The sequence below is a fragment of the Lynx canadensis genome, chromosome C2 (assembly GCF_007474595.2).
Source record: "Lynx canadensis isolate LIC74 chromosome C2, mLynCan4.pri.v2, whole genome shotgun sequence".
Lineage (NCBI taxonomy): Eukaryota > Metazoa > Chordata > Mammalia > Carnivora > Felidae > Lynx > Lynx canadensis.
In genome coordinates, this window is record NC_044311.2 from 37,576,947 (window position 1) to 37,593,680 (window position 16,734).

Below are 16,734 nucleotides of genomic sequence, written 5' to 3' on the forward strand. Positions count from 1 at the left end.
GGATGTGATTGCTCTTTAGAGTCTTGAGTGAAGTCTAGTCTCACTAGAGGCAGTCTGAGATTTATCAGGCAGACTGGGAGCAGATACAGTAGCAAGAGATGTTCTTCCCTCCTTAAGCCCTTCTTTCCAACTCCTTCTCACCCATACCATGGGAAGATTTTGGTAAAATAATGCATTGGAGTTATATTGTGAGACATGGCTAATATCAGCAAGATGTGAGTCTTGGTAGATTCCCCAGTCTTATGAGTAGAAATGAGAGCCTCTTTCTATGTAGCTCTGTAAGAACCTTCCCTTGCATGGTAGAAAAGATACAGGGGATCATGACAGGAAAAAAGAACAGAGAGAGAAGAGTCTCCCAGATGGCCAGGTCAGGCACAAGGACTCTACAAACTGGATACTGGAGAGTGACTCAGTGGGAAAAGCATAAAGGCATTTGGCACCATTCAGAGGACTGTATATTTGGGATAGATCTTCATATACAAAGGATAAATACTTATTTACTAACATTTGTAATACACCTAGTATGTACATAGTGCTTTATACATATTAACAACATGAAGAATGTTTTCTTCCTTTTAGAAGATGAAACTGAGGCTTATACCTTATGTAACTTGCCAAAGCTAATATAATGACTTATTTACAACTAGTAATAAGTAGAGAAAGGATCTGAACAGTGGCCATCTGAATATACAGTCTTCAGACTTTCTCCACTAACCATGCTGTCTCAGTTTAAATGACATAGATTCAAGATACAGATATAAAAAGATATAGGGTTTAAATGAATACTGTAATGTTTCTACTTTTGATACTAATGTAAATATACAAGAAAAAACAGCTTATGAAACCATTCTCAAGGGTTTAATTAAAATCCATATAGCATTTAACATGTATAGATGTTTTAACTCTTTCAATGACTCTCATATTTTAAAATCCTTCTGCACAACATTTTGAGGCTAACTTCATGCTAGAAATCTACAAATGTACAACTTAACACAAAAATACATTCGGAGTCCATTCCAATGCAAGTTTAAAACACTTTAATTGCAGACAATGTAAAGATATTTAAAAAACCAAAACTACAAAATGAGCACATAAAAGTCTTCCCTTTTGAATTTTTAATAAAATACTGCTCTGTATAAGATCTAATGAAAAATTCCAATTACTTATAAAATAGCTATGTGAGAAAAGAAATGAGTTAAGATACATATGTATGAATTATATTGTTTAAATGAACAGAATGTTGAACACTTTAATTATACAGCACACGATTTATTACTCATATATCAAAATAGATGAAAACCCTCAGAGAAGCAACTGGGTGCAAGCAAAAGAAAATGTAAGAGACCTGAAGCAACAAAACAAAACAAAACAACAAAAAAACCAAACCCCAAAACAAAGGAAAAAGCCCCTTAGCTGTAAAGGGAAAGGAATAAAATAACTTAAAGCAAACTGTGGACCAAATTCTCAGTCCTATTATTTCATGAGAAACAGTATGAGAATTTAGCTTCACAATACTAAAATATCTGTAGAAGCTTAATTGTTTGGCCTAGGCAATTTAATAGTATACCAACTGCCGAAATCAACAGCAATGGCTGTACTTCTGGAAAAAAATTAATTTTTACAGGTTTAACTACGTAAAACTATCTATTGGAAACCAGAGTCTCCATCACAAATTGCACTTGAGATGGCTGAATGCATTGATTGAGAAAGGCATAATTGTTGGTTCACCGACATACACACAAATACAAAAGCAGCTACATTCCTGATATTCTTCATTACTAAAACTATTTTATACATTTTTTTCCCTCTTAAAAAAAAAAAAAATCAGTGCCGTCGGAGCTTTTAACTCAGTGTTGTAACATTGACACTTCCACACGCCTGCTGACTCAGCACTGTTGTCTCTCTGTTTCAACACTGTCTCTTACTGCCCCCTGGTGGAAGATGGAGAAGTCTGATGGAAATACGAACCAGGTCAGTTTGAAAAATATTCATTTCTGGAATTTTAAGCCTTATCCTGACTACGAAAAGGAAGCTCCCATGAAAAAGACTATTCCACTGACAAAGCTTACAAAATATATGTAAAGAACACTGCCAGTTTGAGTACTATCACTATCTCTAGAAAAATGATAAAGGAACTTCTGTGATTTTTTTTTTTTTTGAGTAGAGAATGCCTGTCACAGTTATTTCTTTCCAATACATTAATTGTCCTCTACAGTAAAAATGTAATTTGAAAGCAATATGATCCTAAGAAAGATAGAAAGCTCAAAAAGTTGTGGAAGTGTACACAGTTGTTTTAAAAAAGATGCTCTGAACGATGAGACAAAGCACATTAGGCCTAATTTCAATGGAGATCTGGACAGTTCTATTTACTTAATGTAAAAATTAGACTACCATTATAAAAATGTATGATTCATTAATACAAATAGAACAGATGATTAAAAAGTGAGTGAATAAAAAAGCCCCTGCAGCTTATCTACTTCCTTGAGCTAGAAATATAGTCTGAAAATGCAGTGATTGATCTTATTTAATTAGATTGCTTCTTCTACCTCTTCACTGACCCTCCCCTTGAAACGAAGAATTTGGATTAGTTTGGAAATATCAGTCTAAAACCAAAGCAAATACCTGATCACCTGATCATAGAAGAGGAAATAAACAACAAAAAACCTGCATTAAGAGTTATTTCTCCCACCAACAGAAAAAAAAAACACCTTATCTTTTCAGTTCTAAAGGAACTACTTATCCCTCTGAAAAGCAAGGAAGTCTTAACTTGAAACCAAGGTACACACAGTGGCAAAAATAATTTTCCATGCAACTGTCTCTCTGATGTTTAAGACTTTAGTCTACATGATGTTTAAATCAATTACATTCTGTCAAATTATAAAACTCAGGTAATGATCAGGTAATGCAGGAAACGGTAACAAGGTATGATGAGACTAGAAGAATCAATCTTCAAAATTCATTTAATGCGCTCAAAAAAAAAAGAAATTATTGAATAAGAATATTTAGATTTAACTGCTGTAGTTATGTGGAAGCATGAAGCATTTGGGGACTCTCTTCTTCCGTGCCCTATACAGACCACAGCTTTCACTGAACGTTTATAACAGATTCAACAAATGGGCATATTTCTATACTTTGAGCTGGTTTGAGTCTGCCCCATCCAAAAGGGAAAAATTGTAAGTTTCCCATACTATCAGTGAATCCAGTCTCCTCAAGATTATCATGAGAGAAAAACAGCCTCTACTTCTCACAGCCTCCACAGGGAGGCACAAGTCCTGTTGATCTATTGACCTCATGCCCACATCTGGAATAGGTCTACAAGGGGGAAGGAAAAGACATGAAGGCTTGACCAGTATCTAGTCACTATCAAGCGCTTTCCTATTTTAATCTCTCTTTAATCTTGACCTTTAGAATACTATGTTTTTTAAAAAAGGGAGAAAACAAAAAGAAAACACTTTTACTGCCTACGCATAGAGAATTATCAGCTCACTTTGCTCAAACACGGGAAATATTTTTATGAGTTCGGTGGCAATATGCCTGTTGGAACTTTTCTTGGAGTTTTCAGAAGATGGCACATGCTCTGTACTCTAAAAAAGATGTGGGTTGTGCACTATTTTTAGAGGGGTCACATAGCAATGATGAGTGAGACAATTCTTGACTGCTGGTTTGTACAGGTACATAAGGTGAAAAATATTACACACTTTAAAGTAGTAGAGGTTGACAGAAAATTACTGTCATAATTTCACTTTTTTGTATTGTATTCCTATAATAGATGTTTCCTTTTAAAATAAATAGAGAGTCTGTGAGATAATGAGGACAAACATTGAGAATTATTTCAGCCTCATTATTCAATATCCCACTACAGATAAACATTCCCAACAAGGGAACGCTGGGAACCAATGAACATTTGAATCTGGAAAATTAACAGAAAATAAAATCACAGAAACTCACATGACTATAATAAATGCCAGATAATGAACATTTATCTCTTATACTAAAGGCACTACTAATATACAAATATCCTATTAACATATAGAGAAACTCTGAAATCAGCAGTTAGAGAAAGGAATCCATTTAGTTCAATGCCAGCATTAAAAAACAAATAGACTACTTTAAGACTCATGGCAGAGTTTTTAATGAGTTCAATGAAACTGGATATAATAATAAGCAGCTCCATATAAACATTATGGTTTCTACTCTTAAAAAAGTATGATAACTTACTTCCTTAAAAATATAAGCATATCACAAAAACTAAAGGATAAATATATATATAAAAACTCAGGCCCTGGTACCACTGAGAAGTTTTCATAAATTCTAAAATAATTTCAACAGCCATAGCTTGAACGCTACACACCCACACATGACATGCAAAGACAAAATGCCAGCGTCACTGAACAGTTCAGCATAAAGCTAAAAATGTGGGAACAGAATGAGACAGGCATTTGTCATGTAAATTAAGTACACCACAAACTGATTGTGCCTATATTATAGCACACCTTAAGAATTTTTTTAAAAATTAGAATTTCATCAGTCCCAAGAAGCACTACAAGGATCAACAGTGGAGCTCTCACATATGTTTAGGTAAGCAGGTAAAAAGCTATACAAAAGAGTAACACAATTTATTTCAACTAACAACATGATTAATAGATTTTACTTTACTCTGTTAGAAGGTTAATTTGTGGTCATTGTACCCTGTAGAATTTGAAACTTAAATTTATTAGAAATCACTAATGCTGGTTTTTGAGTAATCTAAAAAATTGTAATTACTTGCTCAAATCTAGATTGCTATTTATAGTTCTAAGCAGTTAAATGAAATACTCTGACCAATATTCTAAACTTGCTTTGGTACAAAATCTAGAATAAAGCAAAACTGGCAGCACCACCACAAGTGTGATCATTTCACAGCAGGTCTCAAGGACCCTCAGAGACAACAAAACCTAAGTTAAAATACTTATAAATAAGAGCCATTCTCCTGATAAACTTGTTACATCATTAAAAAGAGAAATAAAATCCACATTTGGTAAATTATACTTGAGGCCCGATTTTCACGCTCCATTTAATTATCCCTCAAGAGTGTCAAAATTTATTATTATTGCACTATGATGTCTACGTCATAGTTTAGGATGCTTCTAATGATGAGGCCAATAGTTAGAGTGGTACATTTTAATGCTTAGTCCACTGATACTATTTTAACACAAGGTTTAATTTAGCTTTTTTTCTTTTTTACAGCTTTACTGAGGTATAATTGATGTAAAACAAACTGTACATGTTTAAGATGCACAATTTGATATAGCATGAAAAGTGCCTGACAACAAATCAAAAATTTTAATTGAAACATATTATTTTAAAATAGCACATTCCAATTTTTTATGAGACACAGATATGTATTTCTAAAAAGCTGGCTGGAAAGAAAAGAAATTAATTTAATTCCAAGTACCAAATTTATTCAGAAGGTTTAGGAACACCAAAATTGACAGCCAGTTTTCTTGATTTTCTTCTTGAAGAAGAGCTTGGTGTTGACTTGTGGTGAGACATACTGTGGCCTTGGGAGGCGCCTTCAACTTGAAAAGAAGAAGCAGGTTGAGTAATTTGAGAGGACTTTAAGGAAGCTGATGAAGTCTCCTGTGGAATCACTTTGGTGACATTGGAAGATGTTGGCTGGCTAGTCTGAAGTGGGGTAGCTGGAGCACTCTGGGCCTCCTTACTCTCAAAGTTCTTTTTGTTTGCAACCCTTTTCTTAGTAACCTTTAAGGAATAAAAGCATCATTAATTAACAATGCAGGCAGAAAAAACTAGGGTCATTAAGCATGTTGCTAATATCTGTCAATAATGCTGACTTGTGATTTCTACTTATAATCTCCAAACCAGACTTCAGCAATTAAAGGCATTTAAATATTTAAAAATTCTCCATAACTTAAAGAAAATTTATATTCCTGATTTTAAAATCACTTGTGCTAGAAAAAAAATGTTACTTGCTGCAATTATTAATTATTAGAACACAAACTCAAGATAGCAGGAACCAGGTCAGATTGATCACCACTGGTCAAAATGTATTATTTTTTCTAAAAAATTATTTTTAATTTTTTAAAAGTAATCTCTACGTCCAATGTAGGGCTCAAACTCACGACTCCAAGATCAAGAGTCGCATGATCTACCAACTGAGCCAGCTGCCCCGACTAATGGTCATAATATATATTCTTAGCATGCAGGCCAGTACTGGACTTCTAGTTGGCCTTGAATCAGTAATTATTAAATAAACAAATTTTTCTCAATAGTCCTTGAGCATTAAAAAATGAACTCTCTAAAAAATACAGTAACTCTTGGGGCACCTGGGTGGCTCAGTCAGTTAAGTGTCCGACTTTGGCTCAGGTCATTATGTCGCGGTTTGTGAGTTCAAGCCTTGCATCGGGCTCTGTGCTCACAGCTCAGAGCCTGGAGCCTGCTTCGGATTCTGTGTCTCTGTCTCTCTCTGCCCCTCCCCCACTTGTGCTCTGTCTCTATCAAAAATAAATAAAATGTAATATATATATATATACACACACACACACACACACACATATTTATGTATTTATGCACACATATACATATATATACACATGTATATACATATGTACACACATGTGTACACATATGTACACACATGCATATGCATGTATACATATACATATGTCATATGTATACATATGTCATATATGATACACACACATACACACACACACACACACACACACACACACACACACACACATATATAGTAATTCTCTTTTCAGGTCTCACCTGTAGAGGTATGAACTGATTGTGCACACCACTCGGCATTCCCCCAGCCATGGGCATGGTCCCAGAATATGAAGCATGATGAAAAGGTTTCCCAGGAACTGGCACTGGTGGTCCCCATGGCATTGAGCCAAAGAGGTGAGATGATGAAGGCATTATATTAGCTGTTAAAAATCATGGAAAAGTTCTTTTTCAGTAAAATAGTACCATCAAAACCCTGAAATTTAAGACCTTCTGCTACCCTTTTTTTGGCTTTTATCATTTTGGCAAAGGGCATATATACACTTAACTTATGATTAATCTTGCTTACAACATTACACCTCGGGACACCCCCTTAGGACCATAAGCCATCTATAGAAGTCAGCTTATCATGCTGTCTGGCCTACAAAGGCCAATGGTATCATATACTAATATGAACTTCAGGAATATTTGTAATACTATTTAAAAAAATAATAAAAGGATCATGAAACTGTCCCTTGGGGGAGAAAAAGAGAGAAATCTTAAGGATCTCACCTGCCCCCAGTGCTAAGTTGCTTCCATAGTGATCCCAGCCTACAAAAAAACCAAAAAAACTCAAGTCTTGAAATCTGATCACTTTCATATGACATGTAGAATCTTTCTTTTCCCTATTCTAATATTTGTAATTCAAGGATTTAAAACATTACGTTTTGTTTCATATTAAAAGCACACTGAACCAGTGGTTTCCAAACCTGATTTCTATATCTGAGTATTTGGGGAGCTTGTGAAATACAGATTCCTAGGCAAGGCCTCAGACCTAGTAAACCAGACTCACAGAGGCCCAAGAATCTGTATTTTTTGAAGCACAGTTGACATACAGGATTATATGAGTTTCAGGTGTACAACATACTGACTTGATATTTATATGCATTGCAAAATGCTCACCATGACAAGCGTAGTAACTACCTGCCACCATACAAAGTTATTAAAATATTATTGAATACATTCCTTCTGCTGTACTTCTTCATCTCCCTGACTTGATCAGTACAAAACTGAAAGTCTGTATTTTTTAGTTCCCTTCACCTCTTGTGCCCATCCTCCAACTCCCTCTCTTCTGGCAACTACCAGTTCAATCTCTTTTTATGAGTCCATTTCTGTTTTGTTTGTTTTTAGATTCCACATATAGAAGAAATCATACGATATTTGTCTTTCTCTGTTGTACCTTGATGGACACTTAGGTTTCTTCCATATCTTGGCTATTGTAAGTAATACTACAATGAACATAAGGGTGCATACATCTTTCTGAATTAGTGTTTTTGTTTTCTTTGGGTAGATACACAGAAGTGGAATTGCTGGATCATATGGTATCTCTATTCTTAATTTTTTGAGGAATCCAAGGAATCTGTATTGTTCATGGGCTCCACAGGTGGATTCTTATTCAGTTAGTACCAGGGCCGCATATGGAAACTACTACATTAAACAATGACAAGTGAGACACTAGCACACTGCCACTGAAGGAAGATATGTACTGTGTTCAAAATTTCTTTTCAGAGAAGTAAAAAGGCAGCCAGACCTATAAGATAGGATAGTTTGATAATTCAGCCACTTAAAAAAGTTTTGGATCAGGAGAAAAGAATCATAATGTATTTTAGTATTCTGAATTAAACATGTACAAATTCTTGCATGAAAAAAACTTTTAATATGAAAAATGCTAAAAATATTTATAAAATTAGGCCTTGATACTACCTATAAGCAACTCTGGTGTCTGTCATAATGTTAAGAAGATCTATTTAAAAGGTGCTATATTGTTATTTATTTATTTATTTATTTATTTATTTATTTGAGAAAGAGAAAGAGGGAGCACGTGTGCAAGCAGGGCAGTGGTACAGGGAGAGGGAGAGAGAGCATCTTAAGCAGGCTCCATGTATAGCTTAGAACCCAACTTGGGGCTTGATCTCACGACTGTGAGATCATGACCTGAGCTGAAATCAAGAGTTGGGAGCATAACTGACTGAGCCATCCAGGTGCCCCTAAAAGATGTTATAGTAATCTTATGCATAGATCAACTCCACAATTTCCCCAATGAATCATTTTTCTAAACATAAAATACACTTTCCTCCATTTTTTTCCACTGGGACTTTTTCATATCATCAAGTAGGAATCTATAAAATAACTTAAAAATGTTAACCTGATGCTGAAGTTTTTTCTCCTGATTAACATTTAAATATCTTGGCTTTTCTGGGGCACCTGGGTGGCTCAGTCGGTTAAGTGTCTGACTAAGGATCAGGTCATGATCTCGTGGTCTGTGAGTTTCAGCCCCGCATCGGGCTCTGTGTTGACAGCTCAGAGCCTGGAGCCTGCTTCAGATTCTGTCTCCCTCTCTCTGCCCCTCCCCCACTTAGGCTCTGTCTCTCTCTCTGTCAAAAATAAATAAACTTAAAAAAAAAAAAAAAAGAAATCTCTTGGCTTTTACTTGTACTATATATATATATTCTCCAAAAGTCAGCAGGTATTTTCTTTATAGTTCAGTGAATTTCTGAAAAGAACCATCTTCCAACTTCCTACATGAGCTATGGCTGGCTACAAACTGAGAACAGGATAAGGAAAAGGAACTTTACCTTAATCTCAGTTTTCAGCCAAATATTTGTACTCTGTGCCTGGTGTTCCCGAATCTAGAGAGTCCTCTGGAGAATATACTTCCAGCGCTTTGCCTGAAGGTGGTATCTGAGGGGTGTGGGGTGGTATCTGAGGAGTCCCATCTCTCCACATACAGACTTTGAAACAATCCCCCTTTTTTCAGCCCATGCCTCATTGGAAGCTCTGATAGCTTCTGATACTTTCAAGCTCTGAAACTTTTAGGATTTATGAGGGAGGAGAGATGCTCATCATCTCATTTGGATTATCTTCTACAGATATTTTAGGGTAGCTTATCCCTGCTCTGCTAAATTAGTTATTACTCTGTGAATTGCTTTTCTCATCATGAACTCTTTCAAATCTCTAATCTGCTGATATTTCTTCTTTTAGCTCTCTGTCCTTATAAGTGTAAAAGGTTTACACTTTTAAAATAATTTATTGTTCAGTTTCATGTAGTTTGGGCCAAGAGAAGAGATAATTTGTTTAATATGCATTATTAAGTTTTCTAATGTTTGTAGTGAGGATTAGCTGTGTAGAGCTCCTACACTAATATCTCAGAAAATAAAATTTCTAAACCTGAAATAAACAAATGATTGGTTTTAAAATATAATGAGTAGGATATAAAGAAGCCAACTGCTATTAGGAAAAAGGGGTGATAAAAGAAAAGTTTAATAAGCTTAAGATTTAGAATCATAAAATTATAAAATGGTAGTCTCAAAGAAATCCTGGACAAAGTCTAGCATAAATAAGAAAATGGATTCCCAAAGAAGTTATATGATTTTTGCAAAGTCAGGCAGTAAAAGACCCTGGACAAAAAGAGTTCTGATTCCAGAGTGACCATTTTATTCCCTCAGAACACTAGGAAGATCCCAAATGGCTACAGGAAGCAGGGAGCTACCTGCTTGATAACTCAGGCTCTACATTTGAAAGAGGAAGACAGTTATGAGAGAATATTAAGAGACACACAGTAAACTTAGAAACTCCTCATTCTTCATTTTGAAGCTTCATCATCAAGGGCAGTTTCTTTCACATCCACAGCTTCAAAGCCTTATCTGTTCTTTATTCCCTCCACTTGTTTTCCTTCCCCCTTTCCCACCTCTGTTTTGATGTCTAACTTAAACCTAAATTCATCTGTCGGCAGCTACTGGGGAATAAGGGACTGCCTAGAACAAAGAACAGTCCTACTTCAGCTAGACTAGAGGCTACAGAGGGGAATGGTATTTCTAGATAAATCTGCAATCTCTAGTTCCAGTCTTATTTTTCTCACAATTCCTTCTTACATTCCCTAGATATTTAAATACATTTTTGGTTTCCTCAAAATGATGCTTCTTAAAAGAACTTTCTAAAAACAGAAACTCAATAACAAATATTTAAAAAGGCCAAGTATCTTACCAGTAGGTTGAGGAAAAACTGGAGGAATGGTTCCAGGTGGTACAGCAGGAGGATAATTTGGAAATATTGGTGGAGGAAAAGGGAAATTCACTCCTAAGGAGCCCTAAGGAAGTATTTAAAAGTTAGAAGACAATGCAACAAAAACATCTATAGAGATTAATTAAAAGTTTAGTAGAGAAGTCATGATTAATTCTTACCAACTGTTGTAACGCAAAAAGTGCAGCTTTTTCCTTGGCTTCATTTTCAGAATGGCACTGTGGCCCATGTACCAGTAAGCCATTAGATAATTTTACCTGGCAAACTGTCATCGTCTAAAAAAGAGAACATGAATGTCTATGAAGTTATCTGTCTAGGAGGTTGACCTTCTCCCCTCAAGCTTAAACAAGTAGAATACTTTCATGTGACATTCTATAAAAAAGAATTCAAAAATTCAACAAAGGACAATCATTTTAAGTTTTGGGTTGCCCTGCAAAATTTTAGAATTGTTTCTTTATCTTGCCATGTTTACAAAATAAAATGCTCTTTAAGCTAGCTGAAGGGTCAGGCATCCTAATGCAAATGAAAGCCAACAAAATTTTTTCCTTATACCAAGGGTTGGGAAACTAGGCCTTCTGCTTATTTTTATAAATAAGGGTTGTGTTTGCAACACAGCCAAGTCCCTTCTTTCATGTATTGCCTAAGTCTGTTTTCATACTATAACTGCCCAGCTGAGTAGCTGTGACAGAGACCATATGGCCCAGAAGGCCTAAAATACTTACTATCTAGCCCTTGGGAAAAAAAAAAAATTCTGACTCCTGCTTTACACCATCCTCCAATTAGCAGATATTTCATTAATATGAATTAACTGCCAAAATCTAAAAGACTTAGAGGTTATGTCCAATTTTATGTTCACATAGAAGTTACAACTCTTTATTACACATTTTTTCTTTTATAAAAAAATTTTTTTAAAAATTCTACTTTTTTAAAAGGTAGTCATTTTTATGTGATGTTGTGAGTTTAAGCCTACTTTCTGTTTTAGGTGAGAATATATTAACAACTTGGATATAAAGAGGATCAAATAACCTTTCCTATCGTCTGTGGTTCTCAAGGTACAGTCTGGGGCCCCTGGGGGTCCCCGAAACCCTTTCAGGAGGTCATTGAGGTCCAAACTATTTTAATAATGATATTAAGGTGCTATTTGTCTTTTCCACTCTCAGTTTCTCACAAGTATATAGAGGACAAAAAATTCACTGATATAGCTTTAGATTCTACACTGCAACTAACTTCTAAGGAAATACCATATTTTAATGTAGTATCAAAAAGTATCTACTATCTGCAAAGGCTATTAGAATTCCCTCCTTTTCTCTAACTATCAGTCTGTCTGGGGCCAGATTTTCTTCATGTATTTTAACCAAAACAAATCATAAGAGATTGATAGTAAGAAGCAGATATGAGAATCTAGCTTATTCCATTAAGCTAGAGATGGAAAAGATTTGTACAAGTGTAGAGCAGTGCCACTCACTAAAATTTTTGAAAGGTTATTTTTAATAAATAATGCTTTTAATTTTTTGTTTTAATTTCTAATACAGTTAATATAGATATAAAACAAGTAAGCAAAAATCCTTTGGGGTCCTCAAAAAAAAAAAAAAGGTGGGAGTTTATTAGGCCAAAGCTTTGAAAATTGCTGCTATAGACCAAGATCCCTAGCTCTATCAATCTGTCCAAGACTACGTGCTGCCCAGGTTCCTCTCTGTCAGCATCTCTGAGGGCTCTGGCATAAATATGAGTGAGCCATAGTGGGAAGAATAAATCTATGTTGCTCATAACGTACAAAAACTCTGCTCCATTATATTATTTTTAGCCAAAGATTTTCAGTTAATCTATTTAAGATCAGAGTTAAAGAACTTAAATAAATGGAACAGTAGCATACTATACCTGTGGTGTTCTAAGAAAGGAGAAATCTGGTTGTGGCATTCCAATAAGGGAACAAATTCGAGAAAGTTCAGTTACTGGTGTGGACACAGGAGGGATATGGCTGGGAGCAGGCCAACACACATGGTCCATAGGCTGAACATTATGGTATTCGCTAGTACTGTGAGGTTTATTCATGTAAGATGCTACCAAAAAAGAGAAAAGAATATATCTATATTAAATGATATACTGAACTATGCAGTTATTGTAGGGTTTTACAGATAACAAGCAAAAAATTGTTAAAAGGTGAAAAGAGGTATCTCCCATGAAGCAAATAGAAGAACTATCTAGTACTGCCTAAAATTACCAAGAATTCAACACAGATTTTTAAATGACTGTAACTGAGTAATGATTCATGATGAAGATTTTAAAACATGGTAAGTAGCTGACTGCCAAAAACTGACATCTTGAGAGATTAATGACTACATAGTTATTTTCGAGCAAAGCAAAATTTGAATAAGCAAATAGTTTTTTTTTGAGTTGATTTACAATTCTTTTTTTTTTTTTTTAAGTTTATTTATTTTTGAGAGACGGAGAGAGACATGGCATGAGCAGAGGAGGGGGCAGAGAGACAGGGAGACACAGAATCTGAAGCAGGATCCAGGCGCTGAGCTGTCAGTACAGAGCCTGACGCGGGGCTTGAACCCACAAGCTGTGAGATCATGACCTGAGCCGAAGTCGGATGCTCAGAGGACTGAGCCACCCAGGCACCTTATAATTAATTCTTAAGTTTTGAGGCTTTGGGTTCATTCTTGTCAAAATTCCATCCTACATTCTGAGACACATGGATAAATGGTCTTATTGCTCCAAAATGAAGCTGCTTAAAAGTTTTTCTAAAAGTAACCCTTTCAAGTGCTTTTACAGATGATTAAAACATTCTAAGAGTTCACATTCTTTAGGATGAACAAACTAATAGAACAAGAGCATACCCCAGTGAAGAATGAACCTAAACCTGTCACGTTATAGATTAAAAAAAAAAAAAGGTTAAGTTGCTAGCCTAAAGCCACACAACTTGCAAACTCTGTTACTTGGGCTGGATTCTGAGCTCTCGACTCTTAAGAGATATATTCTTCATTATTCTGAAATAAAAGTTACTTGTTTTTTGACAGCAAGACCATCTTTTTCCAGTTTTGTTATTCCAAGAGCATGTCTGTCACCAGGATAGTTTCCTAATAGCTACTCAAATTTTAAATTGATTATCTTATTATTCACTGGAATATAAAATAAATGAAGCTAGGCTCTGATTCTGTTCCAGATTTTGATGCTTAATGAAGTCAGTTCTGCTTATTTCAAACTGATGTTTGTTTGTTTGTTTGTTTGTTTGACCTGAGAAATTTCTGGCCCCACGTACTTTTGCATTAGTCATTCTTCCTGGTAGGCTTTTGCAGATAATTATACAGACAAAATACTGAAGTATAGGGGACAGAGACAGTAGGGGCAAATATGGATGTGTACTAAAATCTGGCTATGGGGCACCTGGGTGGCTAACTTCGTTTAAGAGTGTGACTCTTGGTTTCGGTTCAGGTCATAATCTTGCGGTTCGTGGGCTTGAGCCCCACATCTGGCTCTGTGCTGACAGTGTGGAGCCTGTTTGGGATTCTCTCTGCCCCTCCTGTGCTCTCAGTCAGTCTCTCTCTCAAAATAAATAAATAAACTTAAAAAAACCAATCTGGCTATGAATTTGCCAGATGGCATGCTATAGGCTTCAAAATTTTAAGGTAAGCACCCACTTTACAGTGTCTACCTCCATTAATTATTTATAATTGATTTTGTAGCTTCTTCTATTGGCCAAGCTATTAGAACATAATGCTATATCAATTATAGGTATATTGGTACCTGTAATATGCCAGACACAGTGCAAGCTGCTTTGTATGTATCATATAGTTATTGCAAGAGTCCTTTACAATGTTATTCTCATTTTATAAATATGAAAAAACCCCTTAAAATCTTAGTAAAGTTAAATAATGTATTTAAGTTACAAAACTATTTTTAAATTACTGAGGGAAAAAAAGCTAGAATGTGAAAACTTGTCTAGGTTTGGGCACTACAGAATGAATATCTGCAAAAGCACAATTTAAGTAATCATAAGAAGACATTTAGGGACTATAGAGCTATTAGTTACAGAGTTATATTATTATTTAATGACACAGCATAAAAATTACATTCTTATTTGTTACTCTTCATTATACTCTTTTAAAACTACAAGTAGTTTTATCTTCAAAAGCACATGATAAAACAACCCAAATGAACGGAACATCTGAAATGATATTGGTTACTAGTACTAGTACTTTGTTCACGTACTTAATTTCTTATTTTGTTGAGGCTGTGAGGAAGGTCCATATTCATCTCTTCTATTAGAGGAAACAGTGGCTTCATTACCAAACTGCTTCATTTCGTTCTTATGGTCCACAGTATCAGAGGCATCAATTTTTAGTATTTCTTTAAGCATCCGAGTTCCTTTCTGTTTTTGAAAATAATTGGAATGGAGATGGTGGGGGTAGGTGGAGAAAAGTTAACCTTAGAGTTACAGAGCTTATTAACCTTTCTTTTAGTGAGTTCTAGTGTTAAAAATTAAGATGATAATTACATTCAGGTAAGGAATGAGCAAAATCAACAGTCTAGAGTTGAAACAAAATGTCCACATTTCCTGCCACAGAAACAGTACTTATTCTTCTGCTTAACTTGACCAAATTACCTGGTGGCAATGTTTGAAAAGCAAACATACAGGTCTAAAAAAACCAAACATACGGATAACTAAAATGCCCAGGGAAGCCTGGTTTTCCCTACAAGATGACAATAATGATGCAACATACCAGTCCACAGGACATAAAAGTGTTGTAACAGTTGCATGGGGTATGTATGCATGCGCCACAATAGTAAAATTACTACAGACAGTACAAAAGCTCCTACAGAACACAAACCATAGCAAATGACTGTGGTGACAAAAGTTCTTCACTTGGAGGCTCTTCATGATGAGATGACTGTACTTCATTTTCTTTGGAGATATTCAAGGATGCTAAAAAGTTCTCAATTCCAGGGTTAGGCTAAAAGAATAAATATTTTGTGCATAAAGATGAAAATATGAGGACACGGAAAAAGCTAAGAATTTTAGGTACAAAAACGATCATTTGAATTTTCACCCAATCATCTTCCCAGCTGCTAAAGTTTGGCAACAGAAATTGAATAAATGGTCTTTTACCTTATCAACAGCATTTGGGTAACCAGTCAGAACCTTCTGGTTTTCTGAGACTTCTGCACTTTCATTTCTCTTCAATAGCTTAATATTACATTTGGCAGGCCCTCCAAATGTCTATAAAAGAGTTAAGAATGAGCTTTTTGTGCAAATAGCTGCCATTTAATAGTGTTCCAAATAAATTACTGCAAACTTTTTTAAGTGCCATTTTCTTTTATATCTTAAAAACGGGGCTTGTAAAGTTGGATGAGGAAAAAAATTAGATCTGCATCTTCATTAACTTCTAAATGAGATTTAGCATTTCCTTCAATTATGAATATTCCTTCAATGAAGCAATAGTGGTGATTCTAATTGCATTTCAATACAATTAATTTTCTTTCAAGTCTTAAGTATTTTAGCATTAAAAACACTATTCTGAGAAAGAACCCATAACAAAGTTTATAAATCCCTTCCTAGAAGAAAGGAAATTATAGCATAAGAATTTCAGAAAAAGAGGGCCTTAAAAGTCAACCATTACTGGTATCTAAATATTAATGGGTTCCATTTGCTGATAACCTGGCATGTGCCAAATATTCTGCTAAGGTGCCTTTTATATATTTGATATATGACTAACTTATAAGAGATAAAATTCTTAAAAAATTAAAAAATATGCATATAGAAAGTACATATACCATAAGTATATGTGTTGAATGTTTTTAGAATAAAAATTTGTTATTCTTTGATCATAAAATGCATATACTCTCCTTATCAATCAGCAGAGACTATACAAAGGCAAACATAAATAACCTCAGCTTCCTCCCACACCAAGCTACTCCACACACTTAACCATTAACTTT

At 35.0% G+C, this 16,734-nt stretch overlaps 1 protein-coding gene across 4 annotated transcripts in view; it reads right to left on the reverse strand.

The window, feature by feature from the left end:
• Positions 1-839: 839 nt before the first annotated feature.
• XRN1 (5'-3' exoribonuclease 1) overlaps positions 840-16,734 on the reverse strand; it is a 122,069-nt gene continuing 106,174 nt past the window's right edge. For 3 of the 4 annotated variants that reach the window (XM_030330621.1, XM_030330624.1, XM_030330623.1), the window contains 9 exons: positions 15,905-16,015; positions 15,627-15,749; positions 15,007-15,166; positions 12,670-12,851; positions 10,953-11,066; positions 10,756-10,858; positions 7,285-7,323; positions 6,775-6,935; positions 840-5,742 (listed from right to left, as the gene is read on the reverse strand). In XM_030330621.1, the coding sequence (XP_030186481.1) occupies positions 5,440-5,742; positions 6,775-6,935; positions 7,285-7,323; positions 10,756-10,858; positions 10,953-11,066; positions 12,670-12,851; positions 15,007-15,166; positions 15,627-15,749; positions 15,905-16,015 (1,296 nt within the window). In that variant the 3' untranslated portion in view covers positions 840-5,439. The remainder of the gene's footprint in view (positions 5,743-6,774; positions 6,936-7,284; positions 7,324-10,755; positions 10,859-10,952; positions 11,067-12,669; positions 12,852-15,006; positions 15,167-15,626; positions 15,750-15,904; positions 16,016-16,734) is intronic. The other variant, XM_030330622.1, reaches the window with a different exon arrangement.